Source organism: Larus michahellis, chromosome 9 (assembly GCF_964199755.1).
Source record: "Larus michahellis chromosome 9, bLarMic1.1, whole genome shotgun sequence".
Taxonomy (NCBI): Eukaryota; Metazoa; Chordata; class Aves; order Charadriiformes; family Laridae; genus Larus; species Larus michahellis.
The window spans coordinates 88,406-113,054 of NC_133904.1; the positions used below are offsets into that span (position 1 = coordinate 88,406).

The 24,649-nt window shown below is 42.1% G+C and overlaps 1 protein-coding gene across 1 annotated transcript in view; it reads right to left on the reverse strand.

The window, feature by feature from the left end:
- Positions 1-24,649, reverse strand: part of IQGAP1 (IQ motif containing GTPase activating protein 1) — a 68,502-nt gene that overhangs the window by 40,029 nt on the left and 3,824 nt on the right. The window contains exons 3-5 of the mRNA XM_074600058.1: positions 4,188-4,344; positions 3,739-3,816; positions 67-143 (exon numbers count right to left, since the gene is read on the reverse strand). Of these exons, the coding sequence (XP_074456159.1) occupies positions 67-143; positions 3,739-3,816; positions 4,188-4,344 (312 nt within the window). The remainder of the gene's footprint in view (positions 1-66; positions 144-3,738; positions 3,817-4,187; positions 4,345-24,649) is intronic.

A 24,649-nucleotide genomic window follows, 5' to 3' on the forward strand; every position in this document is an offset into this window, starting at 1 on the left:
CCTCTCGCCTTTCAGTTTTGCAGAAAGACTTCAGAAGCAATTAGATCTGTGCCTAGCACGCCTTACCTGAGTGCATGAATACAATAGATACAGCGTGGCATGTTCTTGCGGTCATAGATATCTGTAGTTTCTGGGTAGAATATCTAAAGATAAAACAAAAGTTAGTCTGAATTATATTCACTCTCTACAACCAAAACGCATAACTGTGACAGGTCCAATTCTTTGGCAGTATACTAATGAAACAGCCCACACAACGAAACTCTTCAAGCTTCTCTGCCCTGGCCCAACATTTCTCCTACTTGAAGTGCCAATCCTACTTGAAGTGCCAATCCTTCCTTTTGTTTCTACCACCCAAACCAGTGCTCCTCTTTTCCTGCCCATGTTCTACACACATGAATGAGTACACCCTTTCTTTTGTGTGCTTTTGTGTAGTTTGGGTTGGAAGAGAACTTTAAGGGTCAATTAGTTCAACTCCCCTGCATTACAGAATCACAGAATGGTTCGGGTTGGAAGGGACCTTAAAGATCATCTAGTCCCAATCCCCCTGCTCTGGGCAGGGACACCTCCCACTAGACCAGGCTGCTCAAAGCCTCATCCAGCCTGGCCTTGAACACCTCCAGGGATGGGGCACTGACAACTTCCCTGGGCAACCTGTTCCAGTGCCTCACTACCCTTACAGTAAATAATTTTTTCTTGATACCCAATCTATATCTGCCCTCTTTCAATTTGAGGCCGTTACCCCGTGTCCTATCACAACACTCCCTGATAAAGAGCCCCCCCCCCATCCTTCCTGTCGGCCCCCTTTAGGTACTGGAAGGCCGCTATAAGGTCTCCCTGGAGCCTTCTCTTCTCCAGGCTGAACAACCCCAACTCTCTCAGCCTGTCCTCACAGCAGAGGGGCTCCAGTCCTCTGATCATCTTTGTGGCCCTCGACTGGACTCGCTCCAACAGGTCCATGTCCTTCTTGTGCTGAGGTCTCCAGAGCTGGATGCAGTACTCCAGGTGGGGTCTCACCAGAGCCAAGCAGAGGGGCAGAACCACCTCCCTCGATCTACTGGCCACGCTTCTTTTAATGCAGTCCAGGATACGGTTGGCTTTCTGGGCTGCAAGTGCGCATTGCCTGCTCATGTTGACCTTCTGGTCCACCGGCACCCCCAAGTCCTTCTCCTCAGGGCTGCTCTCAAGCCATTCTCCGCCCAACCTGTATTTGTGCCTGGGATTGCCATGACCCAGGTGCAGGACCTTGCACTTGTCCTGGCTGAACTTTATGAGGTTCACACAGTCCCACCTCTCAAGCCTGTCAAGGTCCTTCTGAATGGCACCCCTTCCCTCCAGCGTGTCGACCGTGCCACACAGCTTGGTGTCGTCAGCAAACTTGCTGAGGGTGCACTCAATCCCACTGTCCATGTCACCAACAAAGATGTTAAACAGCACTGGTCCCAGTACTGACACACCGGTCCCAGTACTGACGATGCAAAAACTCTGCACGGAGCAGACATCTTCAGCTCTCCATCCCTTAATCTCCCAGCCTGTATGGATACCGGCGGTTGACCTAACCCAGGTGCAGGACCCTGCACTTGGCCTTGTTGAACCTCATGAGGTTCACATGGGCCCACTTCTTGAGTCCGTCCATGTCCCTCTGGATGGCATCGCATCCCTCAGACATGTCAACTGCATCACTCAGCTTGGTGTTGTCCGCAAACTTGCTGAGGGTGCACTCAACCCCACTGGTTATACCATTGATGACCAAGATATTGGGTCATGAGGTATTAGCAAGGACTTCGGTGAAAGCCAAGAGGTGAAAAAAATACAACAAAAGCAAGAAAAGAGGACTTTGTTCTGATTAAATAGGATTGAGAAGTAAGAGAAGAGATAGTGACAAAGGGAAAGAGGCCAGCACTGAGGTGCTCTGCTCACTACAGTTCCAGTTAGCTGGACCCAAAAGCTTTCAGACAGTCTCAAACGCAAAGGGGCCAATACTAGAAGTGTCAGTTCATGCGGAAGTGCTGAAAAGGTATATTACTTTCTAGTTATTGGAAGGTTCCTTGCTGTTGCCTATGAGCACAAAATAGCATTGCTCCTTCTGTAAAGGCAAGAGCAACTGAAGGACCCTCACAATTCCACAGCATCAGTTTCCTGGCTCTTCTGCATGGGAAAATACTTAAAGCACCAGTATCTCTTTGTCACTGTACTGGACCCCAGCGCAGTTTAACATGTCCTCACATATTTATTTCCCCCCAAAACTCGCTTACATCTGAAAATTTTGACTCATACCTGGCACTTAACTTCTCTCTGTCTAGCTCCCTCCTCGTTCATTTTCACCTAACAACATCAACAGTGCATTTCAATATTTCCTAATCTCAAACTTATTTCCACAAAACCATCATAAATCCCAGCAAGGCTCAACTAGTAAATCTCAACAAGTTATTTGAAAAGTTTTGCCCAAAATAAAGCGTTCAATTTGCAAGCATGTATGCAAACAAATCATACATCATATTAAACTACGTAATGCTGGTTTTGGTGAGACTAAGCATAAAATTACTTACAAAAAAACCCCCACCACATTAAAAAAAAATTTACTTACTATCCCTGCATGTAAATTGACTATCGGCACAACACTGCCACGGTTCCATATATTTTCAGGCAACAGTGTTAATTAGCTCAGAGGAGCTTATCTGGCCATTCCGCTAGGGAAGCCAATAATTTATATTTGATTAAGCTATACCAGGAACATTTCAACTTGATTTGAAAATTTCGTAGGGAAATCTGAAGACATGGAGAACATGACAATAGTATTTTCTGTTGCACTGCTTCTTTCAGCATAGATTTCTAAAAAAACTGCCACAATGAAACTGTAGCTCAGATATTGCTCAAAAGAATGCATGGCAAGAACAATGTAATGCAGATGTTACGCAAGATTAGTGATATTAAGGATATGGTACAGAAGGAGGAATTATTTTTGCTCCTAATCATTTTCACATTGTCATGGTTTCGTCTGGGATGGAGTTAACTTTCTTGCTGGCAGCTGGTGTGGTGCTGTGTTTTGGATGAGAGGTGGTGTTGATAGCGCGCTGGTGGTTTTTGTTGTTGCTGGGCATTCAAGGCCTTTTCTGCCCCTCACCCCACCTCCAGTGAGGGCTGGGGGTACAAAGGGGTTGGGAGGGGACACAGCCGGGACAGCTGACCCCAACTGACCAGAGGGATGTTCCATGCCATGGGATGTCCTGCTCAGTATATAAAGCTGGGGAAGAGGGAGGAAGCAGGGGACGTTCGGAGCGATGGTGTTTGTCTTCCCAGGTGACCATTGCGCATGGTGGGGCCTGGCTTTCCTGGAGATGGCTGAACACCCATCTGCCAATGCGGAGCAGGGAATCAATTCCTTGTTTTGCTTTGCTTGAATGCATGGCTTTTTGCTTTGCTTGTTGGATGGTCTTTGTCTCAACCCACAAGTTTTTTCCTGCTTTTGCTCTTCTGATTCTGTCCCCCATCCTGGCTGGGGGAGTGGGCGAGCAGCTGTGTGGTTCTCGTTGCCTGCTGGGGTTAAACCACGACGCACATACATAGCAGAATGAAATCTTTCAGCAAGTTTTAGGACAAAATTTCTATAGGGACACAAATCTAGAAAATGAAGAACTAACTAGATGAAGTCTAGTTCTTCTAAACTAGAACATAACATAACGGAACATAAAGCTTTTCTAGTATTATTTATTTATCTGCACATTACAACATAGAAATTACCTTGGGGAGACCAATCTCAGCCATGGCATTCAGCCACTGGATTACATTATCTGTGTGCCGGAAGTGGAGACCAGTTGCCTGAAATAAAAATAGGCAGGAACAAGGGGGAGGGCAGTAAGAAACAAAATGTCACAGCTGCCAAGAACAGGAGGGAGGTTCATTAAGACGGACAGTGAAAACAGTACTCTTACAGAAAAGAAGTCAGAAGTCTTCTATACAGATTACATTGACTGCTTATGACAAGTTCTTTCACATAGTGCAAGCTCAGATATAAAGCTAAACGTTCACACACACACACTCTTAACCAATGTTCTAGAGTGCAGGTGGAGTTTCTCGGGTAATACTAACATAAACTAACATTCTGTTTATTTGCTCACAGTACCTCTGTGTGCATATTTTCCTATTTTAGATATCGACCTAAAGCAGTATCTACAGCCATCAGCTCTCACCTTATATCTGGTCTGTTCCCTATCGTAGATTTTCTTCACAGAAACCACTTTAGGGGAGAAGAAGTTTCCAAGTTTGGCCAGGTAGACTCCATTTCTCAATCCTTCTTCCAGCTCTGTTGTGGGAGGCAGCTCCTCATTCAGACAGGCCTCCATCCATCTGGAAGCGCAAGAGGAACAAAGTTAGTCACACCAGTATATTTCCGATTTGTGAACACAACCCCACGCTAAACAAGCTTCATGCTGCTACTGCTGTCATACTCGAGCATACTATTTACTTAGCATTAGGGGTTGTGAGTGAGCATAGCACTACCACACAATCTGTGTCATTAAAGTGCTAGTCAGTAACATTTCAGTAACATTTCAGACAAAATATTAAGTAGTATGGAGTCAGTAGCCATAGTTTCACAAGTAATTAAGGTACCATCTTACCATCATATTTTTCTTTCAGCCCATGATTTAGCTGGTACTGCTCTAGACATAGTGGCCAACTTGTCTTTTTAACTAAGTTAAGCTTTCCTCTTGAGTATAGGCTTGTCTCATAAGTATTTCTTTACTCTTATTAAGTATTCGCTAGTTATTTCATGACTTTGTACCACTTATTCAAGCTCTTTTAGCTGATCTCATAGAGAGGCCCTACAATATTGTCATCAAGTCTACATTCCTGACCTATATGTTTTCTCCCACCCTACTTCACATTCCAAAACAAGGGGGGAAAAAAACCTGGAACAGGCATTCCTCTCCCCATAACAACTGCTTTTCCCCTATCTTGTTTCCTTCCATCTCTTTTAATGGCATGACAGATCCTCATGACAAAAACAAAGATTACAACAGCAAATTAATTTGAAAAGTCCCTGTTCTCTAAACAGAGGCGCACCTTGATGTTTCTTCTGTACAGAGCTACCAGAGGCTGTATGCTGCCCCTGGTTGTTCTTTCTCCGAAAAAGGGAGCTGCACTGCCACGGGCCGCTTTCTAAAGCATCTTCCTTAGATCACGCCTCGCTTCCAGCTAAACTCTAAAGCTCTTACAGGTCGTATGAGCCTTGGATCACTAAAGATCACAGAAACGTGGCTTTCAAGACAGCAGTGGCCCAGAACAGCAGTAGGCCGTATTATAAAACACGGCTAACAGCATAACACACGCAAGGTTAACAATTTGGCTCAGGGGGATGACGACTCCACATTACTGGGACTGATCTTAAAAGATAGGCAAGTAGAGGATCCTGCTTGAACCCAAATAACAGAATTTTAATATTCTAAAGGCTGTTTCAGATGCATACATAACTGCAAACCATTTAGCTCCATATTAAATCCAGGCAAAATAACAGGAAAACACGGTACTGGATGCAAGTGATAACAAGAGTAAATGAGTAACTGTAGTAAATTAACACAATTTCACAGAAATCAGTCCTATAAAACACAACTAGCAAAATTATGCTACTCTGTTGACCAAGTAAAACTGCACACATTTCACATCTGCAAGGTGAGAAGCTTCACGTCTCATAATATTTTTATTAAAATCAAGCACTGCACATACATACAAAAACTAGCTCATAGATACTAAGAACTAGCAGACATCTCCAAGCAGTGTCTTCATAGGGATTCACTGAACGGTCCTGTTCCTAACGCATTTTGGCTTAGATGCATGCTATGCCTCCCTCTTTCAGTTTTCCAAGAACTAAACACAAAAATTGAGGCTGACAAAATTAGAGAATTAGAGAATAACACCAGTATTAGCATAACTGTAACCTATAATTAACACACAGGTGGTCCCAGCTTGGGTAAGAGCAGGACTGTTCAAATAACCTAGGCTTTAGACATGGTTAAATATCAGGTCATCGATCTAGCCTACCGACAGACTGAAGACTGTATCCTAAAAGACAACTGTGACACTAAAAATGTGTAACGAGTACAGCAGCCATAACGAATTCAAAGTTTAAAGCTGTAAGACCTAATGTTATTGTGAGGTGTATAAAAAGGGGAACACTGAAGACGGGCATACTATTCTTCTGTATATGACACTGATGAGACTAACCTTGTCACTGTGGCCTGCATTTTTTCAAACTGAAGAGCAAAAATAAGACAGGAATGAAGTTTTTAATTAGCTAAGATAATGCTTCATAGCGAGAAGCCTGAACAATGCAGTACATTCATTGTTGAAACACAGTCTGAGAAGCAGCTGGTGCTCTGACAGTCCTTTAGTAGCGGACTGAAATCAGAAGACTGAAACTGTAGTCACCGACATCAGCCTGCTCCACCTTTTCTGATAAACAGCACCAAACCTAAGGCAGGAGCATATGGACTACACATGAATCAGCTTCTGAACCACCAATTTTCAGCCCAGCATACAAGGCTCAATGGAAAAAGCTAAAAATTATTTAACCTGCAGTATCTGAGAAGACGACAGAATAAATGACAGTTCTTTCTGACCATAACGATTCCTTTACAGTGATTTAGAAAAGAAATATTATAAACATAAAGTTTAATTTGCATTTTGGGGGTATTTTTGCACAGTTTACTCTTGATCTCAAATACAGAACATTGTAGCGGTACACAACAGAGATGAGATGCGTTCAAATTGACCATGGTCAGTTTTTCATCTCTTCTGAGAATGCAATAAACTGCTTTTCTAATTATAGAAGACAGGTAGTTGTTAGTGAAAATGAGAAATCTCACAGGCTGCAATATTTTAACTGTCGAAGGAAAGATAACTTTGACTAGGGCAGATACGCAGTCTTAGACACTCTTCTGAATTGTCCTGCCTGTATTCAGTTTCAACTGTCTCTGAGGTTTGCTTTTTTTAACCTACCACAGAGCTAGTCTGTTACTTTACCAAAGCTCCTCCATTTTCGTGTCTGTTAGCATAACCAGAATGCTTGCTAAAACATGTATTTCATCTGAACATACATCTTCACTACTTAAACTCAAGGGGACAGCCAGCATGATTTCACCAAAGGCAAGTCCTGTCTGACCAACCTCGTGGCCTTCTATGATGGAGTAACTATATTAGCAGACAAGGGAAGAGCTAAGGATATCATCTATTTGGACTTCTGTAAGGCCTTTGACACAGTCCCCCACAACATCTTTCTCTCTGAATTGGAGAGGTATGGATTTGATGGGTGGATCAGGAATTGGTTGGATGGTAGCGGTCAACAGCGCAACATCGAGATGGAGATCGGTGACAAGTGGCGTCCCTCAGGGGTCCATATCGGGACCAGCGCTGTTCAATATCTTCATCAACAACATAGACAGTGGGATCAAGGGCACCCTCAGCAGGTTTGCGCACAACACCAAACTGAGCGATGCAGCTGACATGTCTGAGGGACGTGATGCCATCCAGAGGGACATGGACGGACTCAAGAAGTGGGCCCATGTGAACCTCATGAGGTTCAACACGGCCAAGTGCAGGGTCCTGCACCTGGGTCAGGTAAACCACTGGTATACTTTGTGCTTTGTTGTTTGCTCTAATTCTATATTTGCTTAAAGGTACAATTCAAACACATCTATTTAGCTCAGGTGCCACTAGTCTTCAGATGGCCTTTTCTATTAACGCAGGTTAAAATCAGCTGTAGCGACTCCAATGCCTATACCCAAGAGCATCTAAAAACTGACTGTAGCACAAACACAGCATAAAGTCCCCAAATTTTTAATTCATCCCTCTTGCACTTCTGTTTGAGGTTTTTTTTAAAGATCTAATCCCCGATGCTGTTTTCCTATTTGTGGATTCTGCAGCTGACAGTTACGCTTACAGCCTCACTGTTGAGAGAATACTCACGATTCAACAGAGGTTTTACAAACAGCTTGATTTCATTGCTGTTTCTTTGGCTATTCAGATTGTTTTCAGTATCTGCACCCTTTTCTGGATAACACAGAAAAACATTAAGTAATTTCAAAAGAAGCAGCCCACTAACATTCCTCAGCTGCTCATCAAAAAGTACCTACAATCAGCCGCTATTACCATCCTCAAATGACAGTTCTACTGATTGTGCCATCTGAATGCAAATGAACCACTCCATTTTAAGACCTATCCCCTTTGCCCAGGAAAGCATTTTCTTCACACTTGGGCTTCTCTACAGCTCCAAGCAGCAGAGGTGACACCTTTGAAAAGAAGGTACCAAGAAACTTTTCAATGAAGTTGCCGCAGTAACTAATCACAGAAACAGGTCACAGCATGGTGGAAGTTTCAGGAGCGACTGGAAGGAGGGGGAAGAGAAAAGGGAAACCACACATTTCTCAGCATAGTTCCTTACGCTCACAAAAATCAACAGCAAGAAACAGTTTTATGTTCCTGCTGACAGCCCTCCCACAACAGGGAGTGGTTTTCTGCAGGAAACGGGCAACACCCCAGATTCTTCCAGCTTCTGCTGGCTTCTCCTTCTCCAGACGTCTCACTCGCTTCTGGTCTTTTCCAACCCTCCAAACTAGAATAATTTCCTAATTAACGTCTCACAAAACTCTTCAAAAAATGTACAACATGACAATCGCAGCCTCTGCTCTGAATGTCCAGATTATAAAGGCTCTGTGTGCAGAAACTTTCCATCAGGAAACAAGTAGCTGTTTGGAATGGCTGAGACAAGCTTTATGCAAAAATGACTCAGCCCTGGCACTGCTGAAGGAAGCACAACTTGAAATGGTGCACCGCAACACTACATGGCGGGTGCAGAAAAACTCCCCCCAGCCCCAAAAAGAGTGGATACTCTGCAGAAATCAAGTAGTGTATTTCCATATTCTGGAGAAGCACGGTATTTGGAAAGCTATATAAAAATGACATTCCCAAGCCTCAAGTCTCACACACTCTTTGTGGGTTCTAGTTGCTTTCCTAAAAAGCTGCACGAAGTCAGAGGACTGATTTCTGTGCCCTTTGATAGCACCTGACTAACTGGAAATGATGGTTAGTCACACTGCTTAGTTTATTCACAGAATCACAGAACAGCCCAAGTTGGAAAGGACCTCGAACGATCATCTGGTCCAACTTCTCATGGGAAGGGGAGCCTAGATGAGGTTATCTAGCACCCTGTCCAGACACATCTTGAAAACCTCCAGTGATGGGGACTCTACCACACCCCTGAGGAGGTTGCTACAGTGGTCGATTGTTCTCACTGCAAAAAACTTCTTTCTTGTGTCAAGATGAAACCTCTCCTGGTGCACCTTGCACCCACTGCCCCTCATCCTTTCCATGTGGCTCCTTCTGAAGGGAGAGCCTCTGTCCTCTTTTAGCCACCCTTTAAGTACTGGAAAACTGTGATGAGGTCCCCCCAAGCCTTCTCTTCTCCAAGGTGAAAAGACCTAACTCCCTCAGTGTTTCCTCACGGGGCAGATTCTCCGTCAGTTTGATCATCTTCGTGGCCTCGCTCAGAACCCTCTATTCACATGTGAGAAAGTCACCAGTTAGCCACCAAACACCAGATGATGCACAGCCACGTTCTCTCCCATCTTGTCTTTGAGCTCCTTGCCACCTAACTCGGGAAAACAATAGGAAGACTGTTTACGCAAAGCCTGTGAGGTACAGAAAACAAATACAACCCGAAGGACATGTTAAGGGAGTAAGGAATTGAGTCAAAGTACAAGTTACGGAAAGCAAACCAGTTCAACAAGTTTTGACAGGAGTTCAGGATTCAACGTGAACAGCTTACAAATTTTATGCAGTAAAGGGATGGGAGGGAGTACGGAAGGCATCAACTCAGGACACACAGAAGTCATAGATGGTGGGGTCTACAAGTCAGAAGAGTTCCAAATAAGATATATATCAAAATACCCCATATTAGAGAAGTTTTCACAAGGCAAAGGATGCTCAGTCCCTCTTGTCCAAGTGAAAACAGTATTAATAACCTCAGCAAGTCTCACGGACCTTACATTTAGTACTTCAGATATGATGCACTTACACAGAAGGTAACAATTTTGAAGTGGAAAAAGTATATATAGGAAGTTGCTTATTTGAGCCTAGTATAGCCCAGAAAGCATTAGCTTTCCTGCAAGCTCTTCAACAGTTTCCTACAGTAAGAGAATTAGTACCGCACTTTCCTTTCTAATGTGGCATAAATAGTGTGTTTTGTGAGTTAGACTGTTGTATTTCCTCAGGTTAATTTTATAAATAGGAATGCAAACGCTCTCCTAAAGAGATTAAAAATCAAGCTGGTTGCCACAGCTTCTTGAACGAAACGTTCTCAAAGAAGCCTCTACTGCAGATGAAGAATTGTGGATCACAGGCAGTTAAACTGGGAAAGCACTGTAAATCCTGAATGAGACACCATTACACTGCGGAGTGCAGCCTGAGCCCAAGAAAAGGGGGGCTTGTAACCTAAAGCAGGACAAGGAGCCTGGAAAAGCAACAAGGAGTAGTGTTTACCAGGAAGAAAAGGTTTCTGTGAACACCTGGCCAACTTCTGTACACGAGCTACAAAAAGAAGCCCTGCAAGCTACTATTTTCCTGGGGGTTTGATACTTTCAAAAAAATCAGTTCTTCTTGAACTTTTAAGTTTTAGAAAAATGCAGATAGCAACTGAATGAACGATAGAGAACACATGACATAAGTTTAAAAATTCTGGGCCATTATCCAAAAGATACCATATAGCAAGTCACACACTGTCATTCAAATCGTGCTCTTCCCCTACCACACATGGCTGCATTTCCTGTGCGGCTTCAACCCAACCTTCACTGAATCTCTGAGGCTGGAAGGGACCTCTTGAGATCTGCCCACACAAGCCACCCTTTTCCCCATTCCTCCCAAGAGGGGCAAGAGCTCTCTGTAGCGTCAGCTTGCATGCCTTTGATCGTTACAACCATAGACTCCGGAGAGGATGCAGAGCTCTCAAACCCTGGAAGAGTCCAAATGCTATCAGTGGGGTTCATGATACCCTCCCAAGCACCTTATTGGGGCAACAAAACAACACACCCACTTTTTTCAACCTAGGAAGACCTGAAATGAAAGTAGAAGGGACATGCGACAGAAGGACATAGAGGCGGTGAATTCTGTTTAAGCACCTCCATAAAGTAAGATTAATAGCCCATAATTAAAACATAAGCTGTCTCAATGTACTCATACCTGTTTCGACAGGTTCCTAAGTGGGTGTTAATATAACTACAGAACTAGGGCAATTTACATACAATAACGCTCCTGTTTGGTGCGGCATTGCTTAACCATTTGCTAGGCCAGAGGGCAAAGCTATGTTTTCAGAAAGCATTACCCAGTACCTTTTACATTTAAAAGCTACATACTTATATTAAAATTAACACCTGTCATCCTTAAAAGGCAGAAATAAATGCAGAATTTCCAGATCAACAAGAGGAAAGCATTTCTCAAGTCTCACCGGGCTTGAGTGAGGGGAGGTGGGACACAGACCTGACCGGGCAGCAACCTCTACTCCCTTTAGACATTAGAATAATGTGTCATCAATAAACTTCCCACAGAAACCTTGAATTCTTTTTTGCTACGTTGGCAGTTCCCACTATGCTCCCTCCCTCTCACCAGCACAGAAAAAGGCAGTTTTTAACCCAGAATTAATTCTCCAATCAAATGTTGTCACATGACTGTGTTGGTAATGTCAGACTCTCCAATTTCAATGAAGCTAGCTCAAATTATAGTAGTAATTGCACCTTTCTAATCAGTCAGTCCTACTGCTACAAAACGCAGATCCCCCTCCTAGAAAAAGATCCTTCAATATCTACACGCAGCTACTACCATCAGCTGCAATTTAGAGCCAAGCCTTCCTTGAGAAGGCGTGAGAGTAAAGACGTAACATCACGTATTGTCAGGTCGCCAGTCTCTCAAAGTCTTCAAACTTTTAAGGAAACATTGCTCCATTAGCAAGGATTGGTAAAAATTAACATCAGTCATCTCAACTACCAACTCTTTTAGTCTCCCCCAATACAGCTCTATCAAGGATTTTGACAAGTTACGCAAAGGTGTCATTTTTCAATGGTATCTGAGGCCAATTTTAACCAGAACTGGAGTGTAGACACAGCAGAAACTTAACATTCATCACACAGCACACATTTTGCTCTTACACTTGCAAAAATGTCAAAAGTCTGGCTAACCCTGAGACAACGGAAAAAAATGGGGAAAAGAAAGAAAAAGTCACTCTCTTCCTCTCAGACTGATTATAGATAAGCCTGAAGAAGAAGAACTAGCAACCCATCTCTCCAGAAATTGTTGCAAGAATACCCAATTTAATAAATAAAAATAGTAGAGCAGACAATAAAAAAAATGGACAAAAACTGTAAGGAGCACTACTCATTTCATGATAGGTCTACCACGCAGTATGTTCCAGCACAAAAAGAAAACAGAACATGGTACAGAAAATACAGAAGGCATTAACATTCAAAAAAGGGATCTTTATCAACCAAAGAGGAAAGCTCACTTCTTGGTTATCGCTAAGTAGTAGTAATTTCAAGGTAAAATTAATTATTTGCAGAGGCCAGAATTAACTTTTTCTAACCTTCAGCTGGCCTAGAATTTCAAGACAATGGCTTTTCCTTTCGTACACAGACATAGCCAGTGACATTTTTCAACTCTGAGACCAGACTGTGGCCCAGCACAACATCTGGGTCTGCACCTGGTGGTCACTTCCACTGTGCTGGCCTCAAGAACAAAGCTTCAGTACTTCTAGCCATTAAGAACTCTTAAGAGAAGTACGTAACATAACACACAGAATCACAGAATGGTTAGAGTTGGAAGGGACCGTAAAGATCATGCTTTATTTCCTCCTGAAGGAGGTCTAGAGGTAGACTGGAGGGGCGAAGAGCTTGATTCTCTTTCCATGCACATATGATATTATCCCCAGTCTTTGTAACACTCTCTGCATACTATACCAATATATTTTAATGAGCAAAATAAGCCTGCCTAAGCCTGTGCTGTACTAACAGTTAAGACTGTCTTATACACAGACTGTTTTACACATCTCCTTCTCATAACCATGAAAGAGGCAGGCTGTTTGCCCAAAATCAAGTTCTTCGAACACATCTTCAAGATGTGATCTTCGTGTGCACACAAATTCTTGAAATGAGGTGACCTTTTTGCGCTTTCAAAGTAATCCTGTGGGTATTCACCGATTGCCTGTTGCTATATCCATATACAGACAAAAAGTGCATCTTAGAATCAGTTTCTTCAAATCGCACAATACTGAAAATTAAATGGAAACGGTGTAATTTGAATGGAAGTTCTGAAAATACCATGAAGAACTTAAGACTTATTTCCAGTTGCTTCCCCTTTTGAGTGTTCTCACCCTAACGTTTAAAATGTAGGCAACTCCAAGCAGCACTGTTCAGCCTACACAGGAATCTGGAGAGGTACCTGGATACTGTTGGAAGAGTGACTGAAGAGCTATGGTTAGAACTTGGAAGCTGTGCAAAAGCCACATGCAGTGCTTACCGAAACTGCTGACAAAGCTTCAAAGATGTCTCTCAAAACCACCAAAGTCATTTGTACTCTCAAAAGGTATTCACAGCACAATGAATACTGGCGCTCTTGTAGAATATTCTTCAGAATCCAATGCTGAGTGCAACAAACACCCATGCGTCAACATAAACCATACAGGTGCCCTCTGCTATGGAAACAGAGAGGCAAGAGATCACACTGGAGACCTTCAGCCTGTTGAAGACTAAGCATTCATGGTGTCCAAGACTATGAACTCATTTATAAATATCCTGAATGCATATAGTTCAAGAAAGAGGGATTAACAGTATGCTATGCTAAAAAATACAGTTCAAAGATTCTAAGTGCTGAGAGCCTTACAACCGATGCCACTGTTGAAGTGATGTCCTGTTGACCTCAGAGAGAGGCTCCTCTCTTGAGTCACCATCCCTGGAGGTATTTAAAGGACGGGTAGATATAGTGCTTCGAGACATGGTTTAGTGATGGTTTTTGTTAGTGTTAGGTTGATGGTTGGACTAGATGATCTGAAAGGTCGTTTCCAACCAAGGCAATTCTATGATTCCTACTCCAAATGTGCCCAGCACTCAGTCATCTAAGGGATTGCCAACACGTTCCCTAAGGAAATAACCATCTTGATTTTAAGCAGAGGCAAGGCACTAGGAAGGGCACGGAATGGTGACACACAAACACCAGGATCCTTTCACCTAATGCTGCACATCAGGCTGGGATTCTACATGAGCTCTTGCAAGAGCAGGCCTTCGACTGATGGTTAAATGAGCTAATCCTAGAGCATCAAGGCTGAGATCGTGGGGATATTGTTACCTCACACGGAACTAACACAGTTCTTTAAACACAATCATCTAGAGAGAGACTGGGAAGTCCATCCCTCAAACTATTACATGTCTTAAAATAAACCCCTGTAATTCCAAGCTCTACATTGGATCTACAGCACTGCATTCTCCCACTTCGCTTATAAGAAATATTTTTGCTTACTGCACTTGAAGGAGAAGGTTCCTGCAAGGGTTTATTGCTTACATCTCCAAACTAGCTAGTAAAGATGACCAAAGTTTGACTTCATTCAAACAGCATAGCTACCACCATGTAACAAAAAGGCTTCACTGTTGGCTCCCTGCTCTTCTCTCGCACTGAAATACACCAGACAGGCAGCTAAAATGCAAGGCAGTCAGGTGGCATACCCAAGCACATGCTGCAAATTAACATTTTCCTGCCCATAGAGAACTTCAGGGGTTGGGGGGTGGTTCTCTTTAGGATTTTATTTTTTGCCCCCAGTCACACCACATTCCCAAATGCACAACAGAAGTTACAAAATAGAGGTGAAAGCACATCAACCAAATGCCAGAAAGGGGTGGGGACACATACCTTTAGAAAATTCAGGCCTCCCAAACTGCTGTAGCATCAACTGCATTTCCCCATGGCAACCACTCCATGCTGTCTGCCTGCACTCGATGACTATTCTGCCTGGCAATCTGGTGAGCACAGTTGCTGACAATGCCTTCCAGCTACCTCAACCATATTTAATCCAGGAACTTATCACCAAGGAAAGACACCTATCACCAGATGACAAGAGCAGCCCCTTTGCCTGCTCATGGTGTCAGACCAAAACTTCCCGCCCCACGTAGCACAATACTGGCCTTTGTCAGAGACAGGGTAAGACAGATGCAAATAAACGTAGCCTTTTATTAAACTAGGTAATTGATGGTTCAATTAAATATGCTGTATCTTTTCATAACTTTCCTAAATTATTGTACATAGCATGTGTTTAATTGATAAAACTTTTCATTTCGACAGAAGTTTATGAATGTCACATTTGTGAGTTTATCTGATGTGCAAAAATGTATTTGGGAATCACAGAACTACTGAAAAAAATAGATTATGCTGTCACAGCATGCATTGCTGATGTACAGGCATTTTTAATTTTTTAAAGGAGTGCCTGGAGAAAGACTGAAAAAGTTTCTCTCTTCTCCTTTCAGTAGCTTAGAGGCCAAGTGAAAGGCAAGATAAAAGTTTTGGCCACAAGAAAATAAATGGAAAGTTTGCACCTGATCTAACAAAACCAAAATGAAAAATAGACCGCAGCAGCAAAGACCCAACAATGTTCATATGCTTCAGGTTTTGGCATTCAATTAGCTAGTTTCACAATTCCTGGATATCTACATTTTAAAAAACAAGGACCTGTAACATAACATACCTGTCCCTGTGCTGAAAAGGACTTTTATTTTAGTGGAGAGTAGTTTGTTTCAAAGGATTTCTGACATGCAGTAAGTGATATCATCTTCCTCAAGCAATAGAGGTTGCGATAACATCTTATTCATGCGGCTGCTGTAACAGGAAAATTTGGCAAGAATCTGGTAGGTGGTAGAAAAGCTGCAAGGAGAAGAGGGCAGAACTCTCTGTCAAAATGAGTTTCAGTGATCGCAGTGTAACTGCCTATCAGAAGCCGGATCGAGGCGGTGAACGCTGCTAACCAGCCACTCAATCCATACTACAAAAAGGACAAATTACATCACGCAAAGACTTTCAGAATACCAAGCATTCCACTCAGAACAACAAAACCTCAAGAAAGAAATGCCGTCTCCCTTCCCCTAACTCCCCACCAGGTTTGCTCACCCTCAGGTCAATCTTTGTGTAACATCATTGGCTTTCCCCACCTCGTCTGGCGTCCTGCACTGGCACATAGAATTTCAAACATTTCCTCCTTTTCCCTGACAACTCATCCTACAGAAACAAGGCTCACAAAAGTGGACTGAGGGACACCAGCACATTCCAGACAGCAGGTGTCCAAGCTAAAGGAAGGCACCAACAATACTTATTTAGAATTCCACTCTTCAAAGAACATATACAAATCCAGTGGCGGGTGGGGAAGGCAAGTTGGCTTCCGCAGTGGTGCAACAATCCTGGGAAACGAGGTCATCATCAAGAGATGCAGTGTTCAAGATCAGCCCCTTAAAGTCTTCCAAAGCAGGTAAATTTGAAATCACACCTGTAAACACACAGGGCTTTGCTCAAATCAGTATGACATCGTCAGGTACCTCTACAACTAGTAAAATTACACCAGGAATTACCACAAAATAATCAGAATTGTAATTTGAAATATTTTATTGAGCACATCTGTTTCCTAAAGCACATGACCATTGGTTTATAATTCTCTAGTTCTCTATCAAAAGCAGCATTCTTAATTTCAATTTCAACTCAAGTAGTTTTGAGAAATCTAACAAGCTGAAATAGAAATTTAATTCTTTGTCACCTGCCTGAGGAAAGAAAAAACTCTTGCGTTCAGCTGAGGTCTAAAGCCAGTGTCTATTGAACCTGTAAGGTGGCAGACAAGTAGGAAACGCAGCTACACCCTTGTACCACCAACATAGCAAATTACACCAGACCTTATAGAAGGGGGAAGATGACTGTATTTGACGTAAAAACTGAAAACAAAACATGTTTCACTCGGTCTCATACTCACAAGCACCAGAAAGCATTTGGTGCCAAGTAAGTCTGTCCAGCAATTGGGCAACCAGGAGAAGGATGTTCAAGCTATCCACCCAGCAGTGGGCGATTACACCTGGCCCAACAACAAGTGGTAGGAAGTCCAGGATCTGTTGCCCTGACATGGAGGGCAAAGGACACCAGTTCTCAAGTTCTTCTTACATCTCCTGGACTCTTCCTTGGTTGGCAACCACATGCAGATTTTGCAGGTTACAGGCAGGCCTTCTCATATCCTTTTGTAGCTGACAGCGATGACTACCTCTGTCCTGTGCCACCGCCTCGACTCACTGGGTTCGTTTACTGTGCTCTGCCTCCAAAGGGTGTCTCGTGAAACTGAATGCAAACATGCTGGGGTCTCGGTGACCAGCTGCTAATCTGGGCATTTTTAAACACACGGCATTCCAACAGCCCCCACATCTAGATGCTTTCATGCACACCCATTTAGCCCTTCTACTGCAATTCCCTACAGGTGTGCCAAGTAAAACATGCATGGCCGCAGCAGAGCGGAAGGGCAGTGCATTTGGTTGGTTGGTTGGTTGGTTGTTTTTTCCCCCCCAATAGCGTCTGCATAAGCCATCTGAAAGAATGTATGAAGCTATGGCTTAAAAGCTTTTGCACTGCTCACTACTGCCAACACACCACAGGTATGGCATTTTTTGGACAAATCATACTGTTCATTTTCTTGACAGAAGAAAGATCTCGTACTCCAGCAGATCACTGCCTCTACATATGAATCTCAAACGTTTTTAGTTCAGTCACAATTGCAGACTTGGCACACATTCTCACAGAGAATCGGAAGAGAAAACGTGCAGAGAGCCTCAGCTCTTCGTTCAGTTCACTGGAGCAAGGGCATTAGACAGCCATGCAAAAATACCAAACAAAAACCACTCTCTAAAATAACTCATTCTATCAACTATGAATAAATCAAGGAATCACCTGAGAAGATAAAAGAAGATCTCTCAGGGAGGTATAACAACAAAGTAAAATAAATTTATCATACCAGGAGTGTTCTCTTCTAGAGAAATAGGTGGAAATGTAAATGCATTTCAGTACAGTTTGTGCAGGAAAAGACACAGCTTCTCAAATGAAGAGCTAGGAAAACAAGTGCTGCCCACATCTAAGTCACAGTTAACATTCTTATTATCCACAGAGACACTTTCAGTTCAAAGATACCAAAAAGCAAAGGATTAGCAGGTAACATTGGCCAGATTTTTCCCCAGTGATTGATGTACCCTCCCTGGCAACAAGCAGCTGAACCAAAGACCATATTAATATTCTGGCACTGAAATCCACTTTTTTCTCCCCTATAAAAGTAAATATGAGGTTCCTCTTTGTTCCATTTCAAACACTGCCAACAACTGGCAAAAATTACTTTAGCTGCTCTTGCTCATGGGTATCTTATAACGTTTGCCATGTTTGCCAAAAAGATTAGTCCTGAAGAGCTTTCAGATAGGTACCAAGCACATAGTGATGAGGAACTTAATTATCACATATGCAAAAATCTTTCTGAACCATTCTGTTGCCAAAGCTGATTGCCTTGATCACTTATCTTCCAAACATTTAAGCCTATTTACTTTCTAATGGTATAGCATGACTGAAGTTATAACCCAAAACTAAGTTGATTTCTTGCAAATAAAGGTTATAAGCAGCACTCCACAGTACCTGATAGTCAAGAACTGTTATGTGACAACTACTCGCGTTGGTTATTTTGGGCTGCTCTCCTCCTGCATTACACACAATATGCCTTCAGAAACCACCATCCAAACAGCAAAACCCTGGTCTCTGGATTGAATTCTGTGCAAACAGCTGCTTCTCTCCTCCTGGCCTGCCTTTCATTACTATTTCCAGCGAGTCACAAAAAAAGTATTCAGAGTGAGGCAAAGATGATGGTACTCCACCACTGTCCTCCTCCCCCCACCTCTCTCCACCCACTTCTCAGAAAAATATAACTCTGAATGTGCGTTCCAAGACACTTCCAGTCCAGACAGCCATTCCCTGCCAGCTGCATGAGGTCATCAATGAAACAGCAAAGGAACTGTAGAGAAATGTCTCCCCAAGTCCAGACAGGAGCTGATAAGAAGCCCCAGATGAAGCAGTAAGAGTTAAACAGCAGATACTTCAGCTTACAACTATTGATAATAAAACATTATCTATGAATATTCAGGGATTACAATCTAACACAGGACTTGCATCATATCTCACAGAAGCAGAAAACACCAAGAAAAAAAAAGAAAACCCCACATATAGGAAAAAAAATACAAAACAAAAAACCAACCGACCCAAAAAGTACCTGACTCAATTTACAAGTCGGAATAAAATGGAAACACAAAGAAATAAAGAAAAAAGTCTTGACTAGACTGGAGTAAAAAGAGGACCCCTGTTTATGCTACATGAGAGTAAGTTCTACCACATCATTAGTGACTTCCTGACCCACTCACCTGATCTAGAGGGGTCAATTTTGATGGGAATTATAGAAGTCACTTTCAGCCAAATGCCAGTTCCTGTAGTTCTGTGACTTTCATTATACATGAAGATATCAGGACTCCTCACATACAAATATATCTACAAATACATCCAATTATGAATGAGCTTGTTTCTCTCTTGACTCCACAACTGCAAAATTCCAGTCATACCGCAATATTACAAATGGCTTAAAAAAAAAAAAAAAAGAAAAGAAAAAAGGCCTCATTCTGAAGTTAGAAAATAAAAACAAAAGGTCTCCAAAAAGGAGTTATACATTTGAAATAAAACATGGGCAAACCAGACAGACATCATTCAGAAGTCTCAAATTGCCTCTCATCTAAGTCTGAAGACCTTCTCAATGAGAGGAACACTTTCTTAGGTTCTACCTTACAGCCTACTGATGAAATTACTGCAGATGTTTTCTAAACATAACTAATTCCATCTTTAGATCTTTTCCAGCATACAATACTGACCAGCAGTTATTAAAGAGGGGACCATTATGATGTGATGGATTAAATATAGACCCAGGCTGACCTGCATACGGCAAAACAGCTTTCAAACAATCCTCACCTTTCTTTTTATTTGAGGGACTGCAGAGTTACATTATGATTCTTGCTGTCTTGAGATTTACAATAAAACAAGGCAAAAAAAATTTAAGGTCTTCAGCTGCAGCTCTGGTTCACGCCACCAGGACTGTGGCACTCCGGGCTGTATTATTACCACTTCATCCTCAGAAACCTCCAAGAGGTCGTGCGCTAACTCTACAGCTTCAAAACCCACGAGAAGCATGCCTGTATCTAATTTGCAGATCCATTTAAGCGGGATTTAAATAAGACATTCTGTACGCGACTTGCTTATCTGAGGCACACTGAGACCTGTACAAAAGTGAGAGAGAGCGCCTAATCCTGCTTTTCTCAAACTACCTTACTGGTACCTAGTTCTCTATCACAGCCCTGTTCTTAACAGAGGCTCATAAGACACATATTTTAAATAAACTACCTCGATTTTTCCAAATTCACATTAATAAGAGAATGGAACCAGTGCAATTTATTGCCTTTCTGAAAAATCTCTGATTTGCAATGAAGAAGCCTCTTGAGACTAATTCTGTGTAAAAGAGCAACTATCACATTTCCTTCACAAGCAGATTTAAGAAGATAAAGGGTACTATTTAAATATTTTATCTTCAAACAAGAGCTCCTTCAACAACGGGTATCTACACCTTTACAGACACTGATGAACCACCTTTACAAAGTTACTCACAGATTAAGCTTTACAGAGCTTCCTATCTAGCACTAACTCTACAGAGGACACCACTTTCTGGACAGATTGAACACATCTAATTCTTCCTCTTCATTCTTCTGGGCACCCTACACCTCTGAAGAAAGAAAACTGTTTATGCAGATGTTGGATAACTATGCCAAATTCCAAGACACAATGATATCCATCCAAACATTTTCAAACTAGAAGTGGGAAACCCAAAAAGATGAAGAACAGATTTTTTTCCTTAAACTTTAGATCTGTTTTAGGAAACAAAATTTAACTGGTCACCTGGCAGACAATTTAGGTTTATTTTTTGCTTAATGACATAGACAAGTCATCCGAGGAAAAAAAAATTGCTACCCACTTTAAAGAGAGAAAACATGCGTGAGGGAGAGGGCAAGGTAATTCTTGCAGAAAAGCGATTGATGGGCCAGACCCTTTCAGGCTTTACCACATAGGCACAAAATATTAATTTCTCTCAATGGTATCATCAGTTTACACTAAGCCATCTTCCAGTCTATCAGAAAGAAGGGGATCACCACAAGATCACAGACAGTACACTTCAATCCTGAACAGATTAAATCAGCAATAAAGAGCAAGCAGCATCCTTTTCTTGCTCAATAGGGAACATCATCTACAAGAAACCCCAAAAAGGAGAAAAAAGCCACATGGTCAGATTCCATCCTGATGCACACAAGAAGAAACACACTGCTCAGGCACAATGGAAATTATACAATTATTGGAAGCCACATAATCTGGGCACTAAAATGCTTACACCATGCTAGAGCATAACCCAGAATGAAAATACTTCCAACTATCCCAGGGGAAAAGCATGGTACCATCACCCAGCAAGCCAGATAAGGAAACCAGAGAGCCAACGACATTCTATTTCCAACCTGGAGAAACTAAAATATTCCACAGTGAAAGACAAAGCTTGAAAAAAACAAACAAACAAACAAAAAAAAACCTTTGCCAAATTGGTAAGCGCTAATTTCATCATAAAAATGCCACAATACCCCAACTAGTAACCCAGATAGGAAAAAAGGCTATTACACAATACAGATGGAGAATATTATAGTGGGCCTGCCTGATTTCTAGGTAAGGACCACAAAAATAATTTCTCTCTGTTACTTCTGTTCCAGATAACTATACCCTTACCTTCCTGTGAGCACAAGCTGCCATGTCTCAACAGAACAGAGTACTACTTACAGTTTTATCTGCACTGCCACAGCTTTTCTGTATAGACTACTGTGATTTGGAGACAGAAAAAAAAAAAAAACCCAAACCACAAGCAACAAAACACAAAACTTGAGTATTAAACAACACTTGTTCATATAAGTCATTTTTATTCAAGAAAGAGGTATCTGGTCCTCTGGAACCATAGTACAGGAATCCCTCTATTGACAATCTTCATTTTAGCTCCAATTGTCATTTCAATGTCTTCCATGATCTTGAGCAACTCAGTTGCATACTCTGCCTCCCTTTCTCTAACTTAGCAAGAATAATGCCTGTTTCACAAGACGGTTGTACATTAATGGTTGAAATCAAAAACTGCTAAATAACAATAGAACAACAGTGACAGCTCAAGAAAAAACAAAACAGGCTGGAATACCATTAAATACATACAAGTTATTGATATTCCTTTGATAATGCCTCTGATGTATGCTCCTTAGCAGACAAGTACTCCAAACAACTTAGTGAAATACTCAAAGCTACTGCGCATGTGCTGTTACATTACACAGTTCAGAAATCCAGGCTTTTCTGGATTTTTCATTTCAGTAGGAAACTAGGTGTTAGACAATTTTCATCTTACCTTCTTCTTTTAACGTTTATGGGGAAAAAAAAAAAAAAACACAACACCAAACTTCTGCTTCTAGATTCTGTATTTTTTTCTTGGTTAAAGGGATAGCAAGCCTCTGACAATGCTGATGCAATGCCAATCAGCACGATATTATTCACATCACACTTCAGGGGCCTTTATGTTATAGGAAAACTGAATATAAACTACAGCGTCTGAATGTGATGTTATAATGCAGTATGATAGTAAGATTAATGAGGGAAGAAGGGGGGGGCACTAAGAATTGCTCTTCAGCCACCTCCCACCCTGCCTCAGCCGCCACCAACTTTACCACATTCACCTTTTCAGCTTCTGAACGTGTGATGCAGGGCACAACAGATACCTTCCTCTGCTATTAGGTCCTCCTCTTCTCCTTACACCTACAACTTTCAATCTGAAAATCTCTCGCTATGAAAAAAGACTGTAAACACTCCTACCCATACCCATAGCTCTGAGGCACTGTAATCAACAGCACAAGCAAAATGCTGCAGTACCCAATTCACACCCCTTGTCTCAGTTGCATTACTGGCAAAGAAGTCAAATACAAAAACACTCAGGCCGAGGACATTAATTTCAAACATAATGATCTCTTACAGTTATGGTTTAATTGTTTTAGTTAAACAAACTCCTTTCCAACAATGCAGCCAAGAGCCCTCTTTTAGGCTGTATTAGTAGTAATAAAAAAAATATCAAAGTACAATTACAAAAAGACTGCTCGGTGAGGAAAAAAAATATTCTTGGGAGTAGACCATGAACTCAAGCCTTTCTGCTCTCACTTGTGTATCTGAATTATTAAACTAAGGAGTCTGCACCCCTCCTTCTGGTCATTTAATCGTTAACTGTTATGCAAAGTGGTATGGCTTCAGCTATAAGAGTCAGGAATTCCCACTCCCATATGCACGAAGAGTCTGTAGGCCACTAAGAAAACATGGGTTGAGGGTTGGAAAAGGGGCATCTGAAGCTCTCCAAGCAGACCTTCCACTTAACAAGTAAGTGCGCTGACTGCCGAGGCAGAGGAAGGCTCCGTCTCCACTACTTGCATTTTGAGCAACACAGTTGTCACTTCATTCCTCACAAAACATACTGGAAACCACTAGGCATTATTTGAAACATCTGAAGGCTCGTCCTGTGATAAAACAGTGAAAAAACCTTGTTTCTGACAAGGTGTGGCAAAATCAAATGCCCAGCTGCTCAGACTTATCAATACCAAGGCAATACTCGGAAGGAGAGGTAAGATGGCCAAGGAACCTTAGAGTCAAAGATGATTTATCTAAAGAGTAAGTCCCCACGATTAAGAGCTTAATGACAGTTTAAGTAAAGCTGTTGCTGTGTTAGGTATTTTTGCCCGATTCTTTTTTTTTTGCAAATCTGGACACAGAATTGAACAGAGAACAAGCACCTCAGAGAGCATTTACTCTGAGGTCAATGACAGAAAGAGTCCACAAGTGGTGGATCCGGGGGTCTTTCAAGCACGGAGAGTGACTACAGCACAACTCATCTCTCCCTGTCATCCAGCGTTTGATCCTAAAGGTTTTGGATTCCAAGGGAAGGAGTTATTTTGACGTATAGTCAGATCTTTCTTACTACTTCAAACCTCATCCAAATCCGTAAGTACAGAAAATTATTATCTGCTAGTAACTATGCAGCCTCTGTGAATCTATAGTGGTGACGATTGTTATGAAGTACCCAAAAACTACAGCATAAACCGAGTGCTCCTTGCCCCTTTAAAAATATACTTTACATTCTTGGTAAGGCAGTGTAAACTATTAAAATCCTGGAATTAAGTCCTTCTTTATACTCTGCCAGCAGTGAACTTCTACAAACCCGGCATTTCCTCACCAATAAAATCACTACAGTGGTATATAGAATCAGAGAATCAATAGTTTGGGGTTGGAAAGGGCCTTTAAAAGCCATCTATTCCAGCTCCCCTGCCACAAGCAGGGACATCTTCAACCAGACCAGGCTGCTCAGAGCCCCATCCAGCCTGACCTGGAATGTTTCCAGGGATGGGGCATCCACCACCTCTCTGGGCAACCT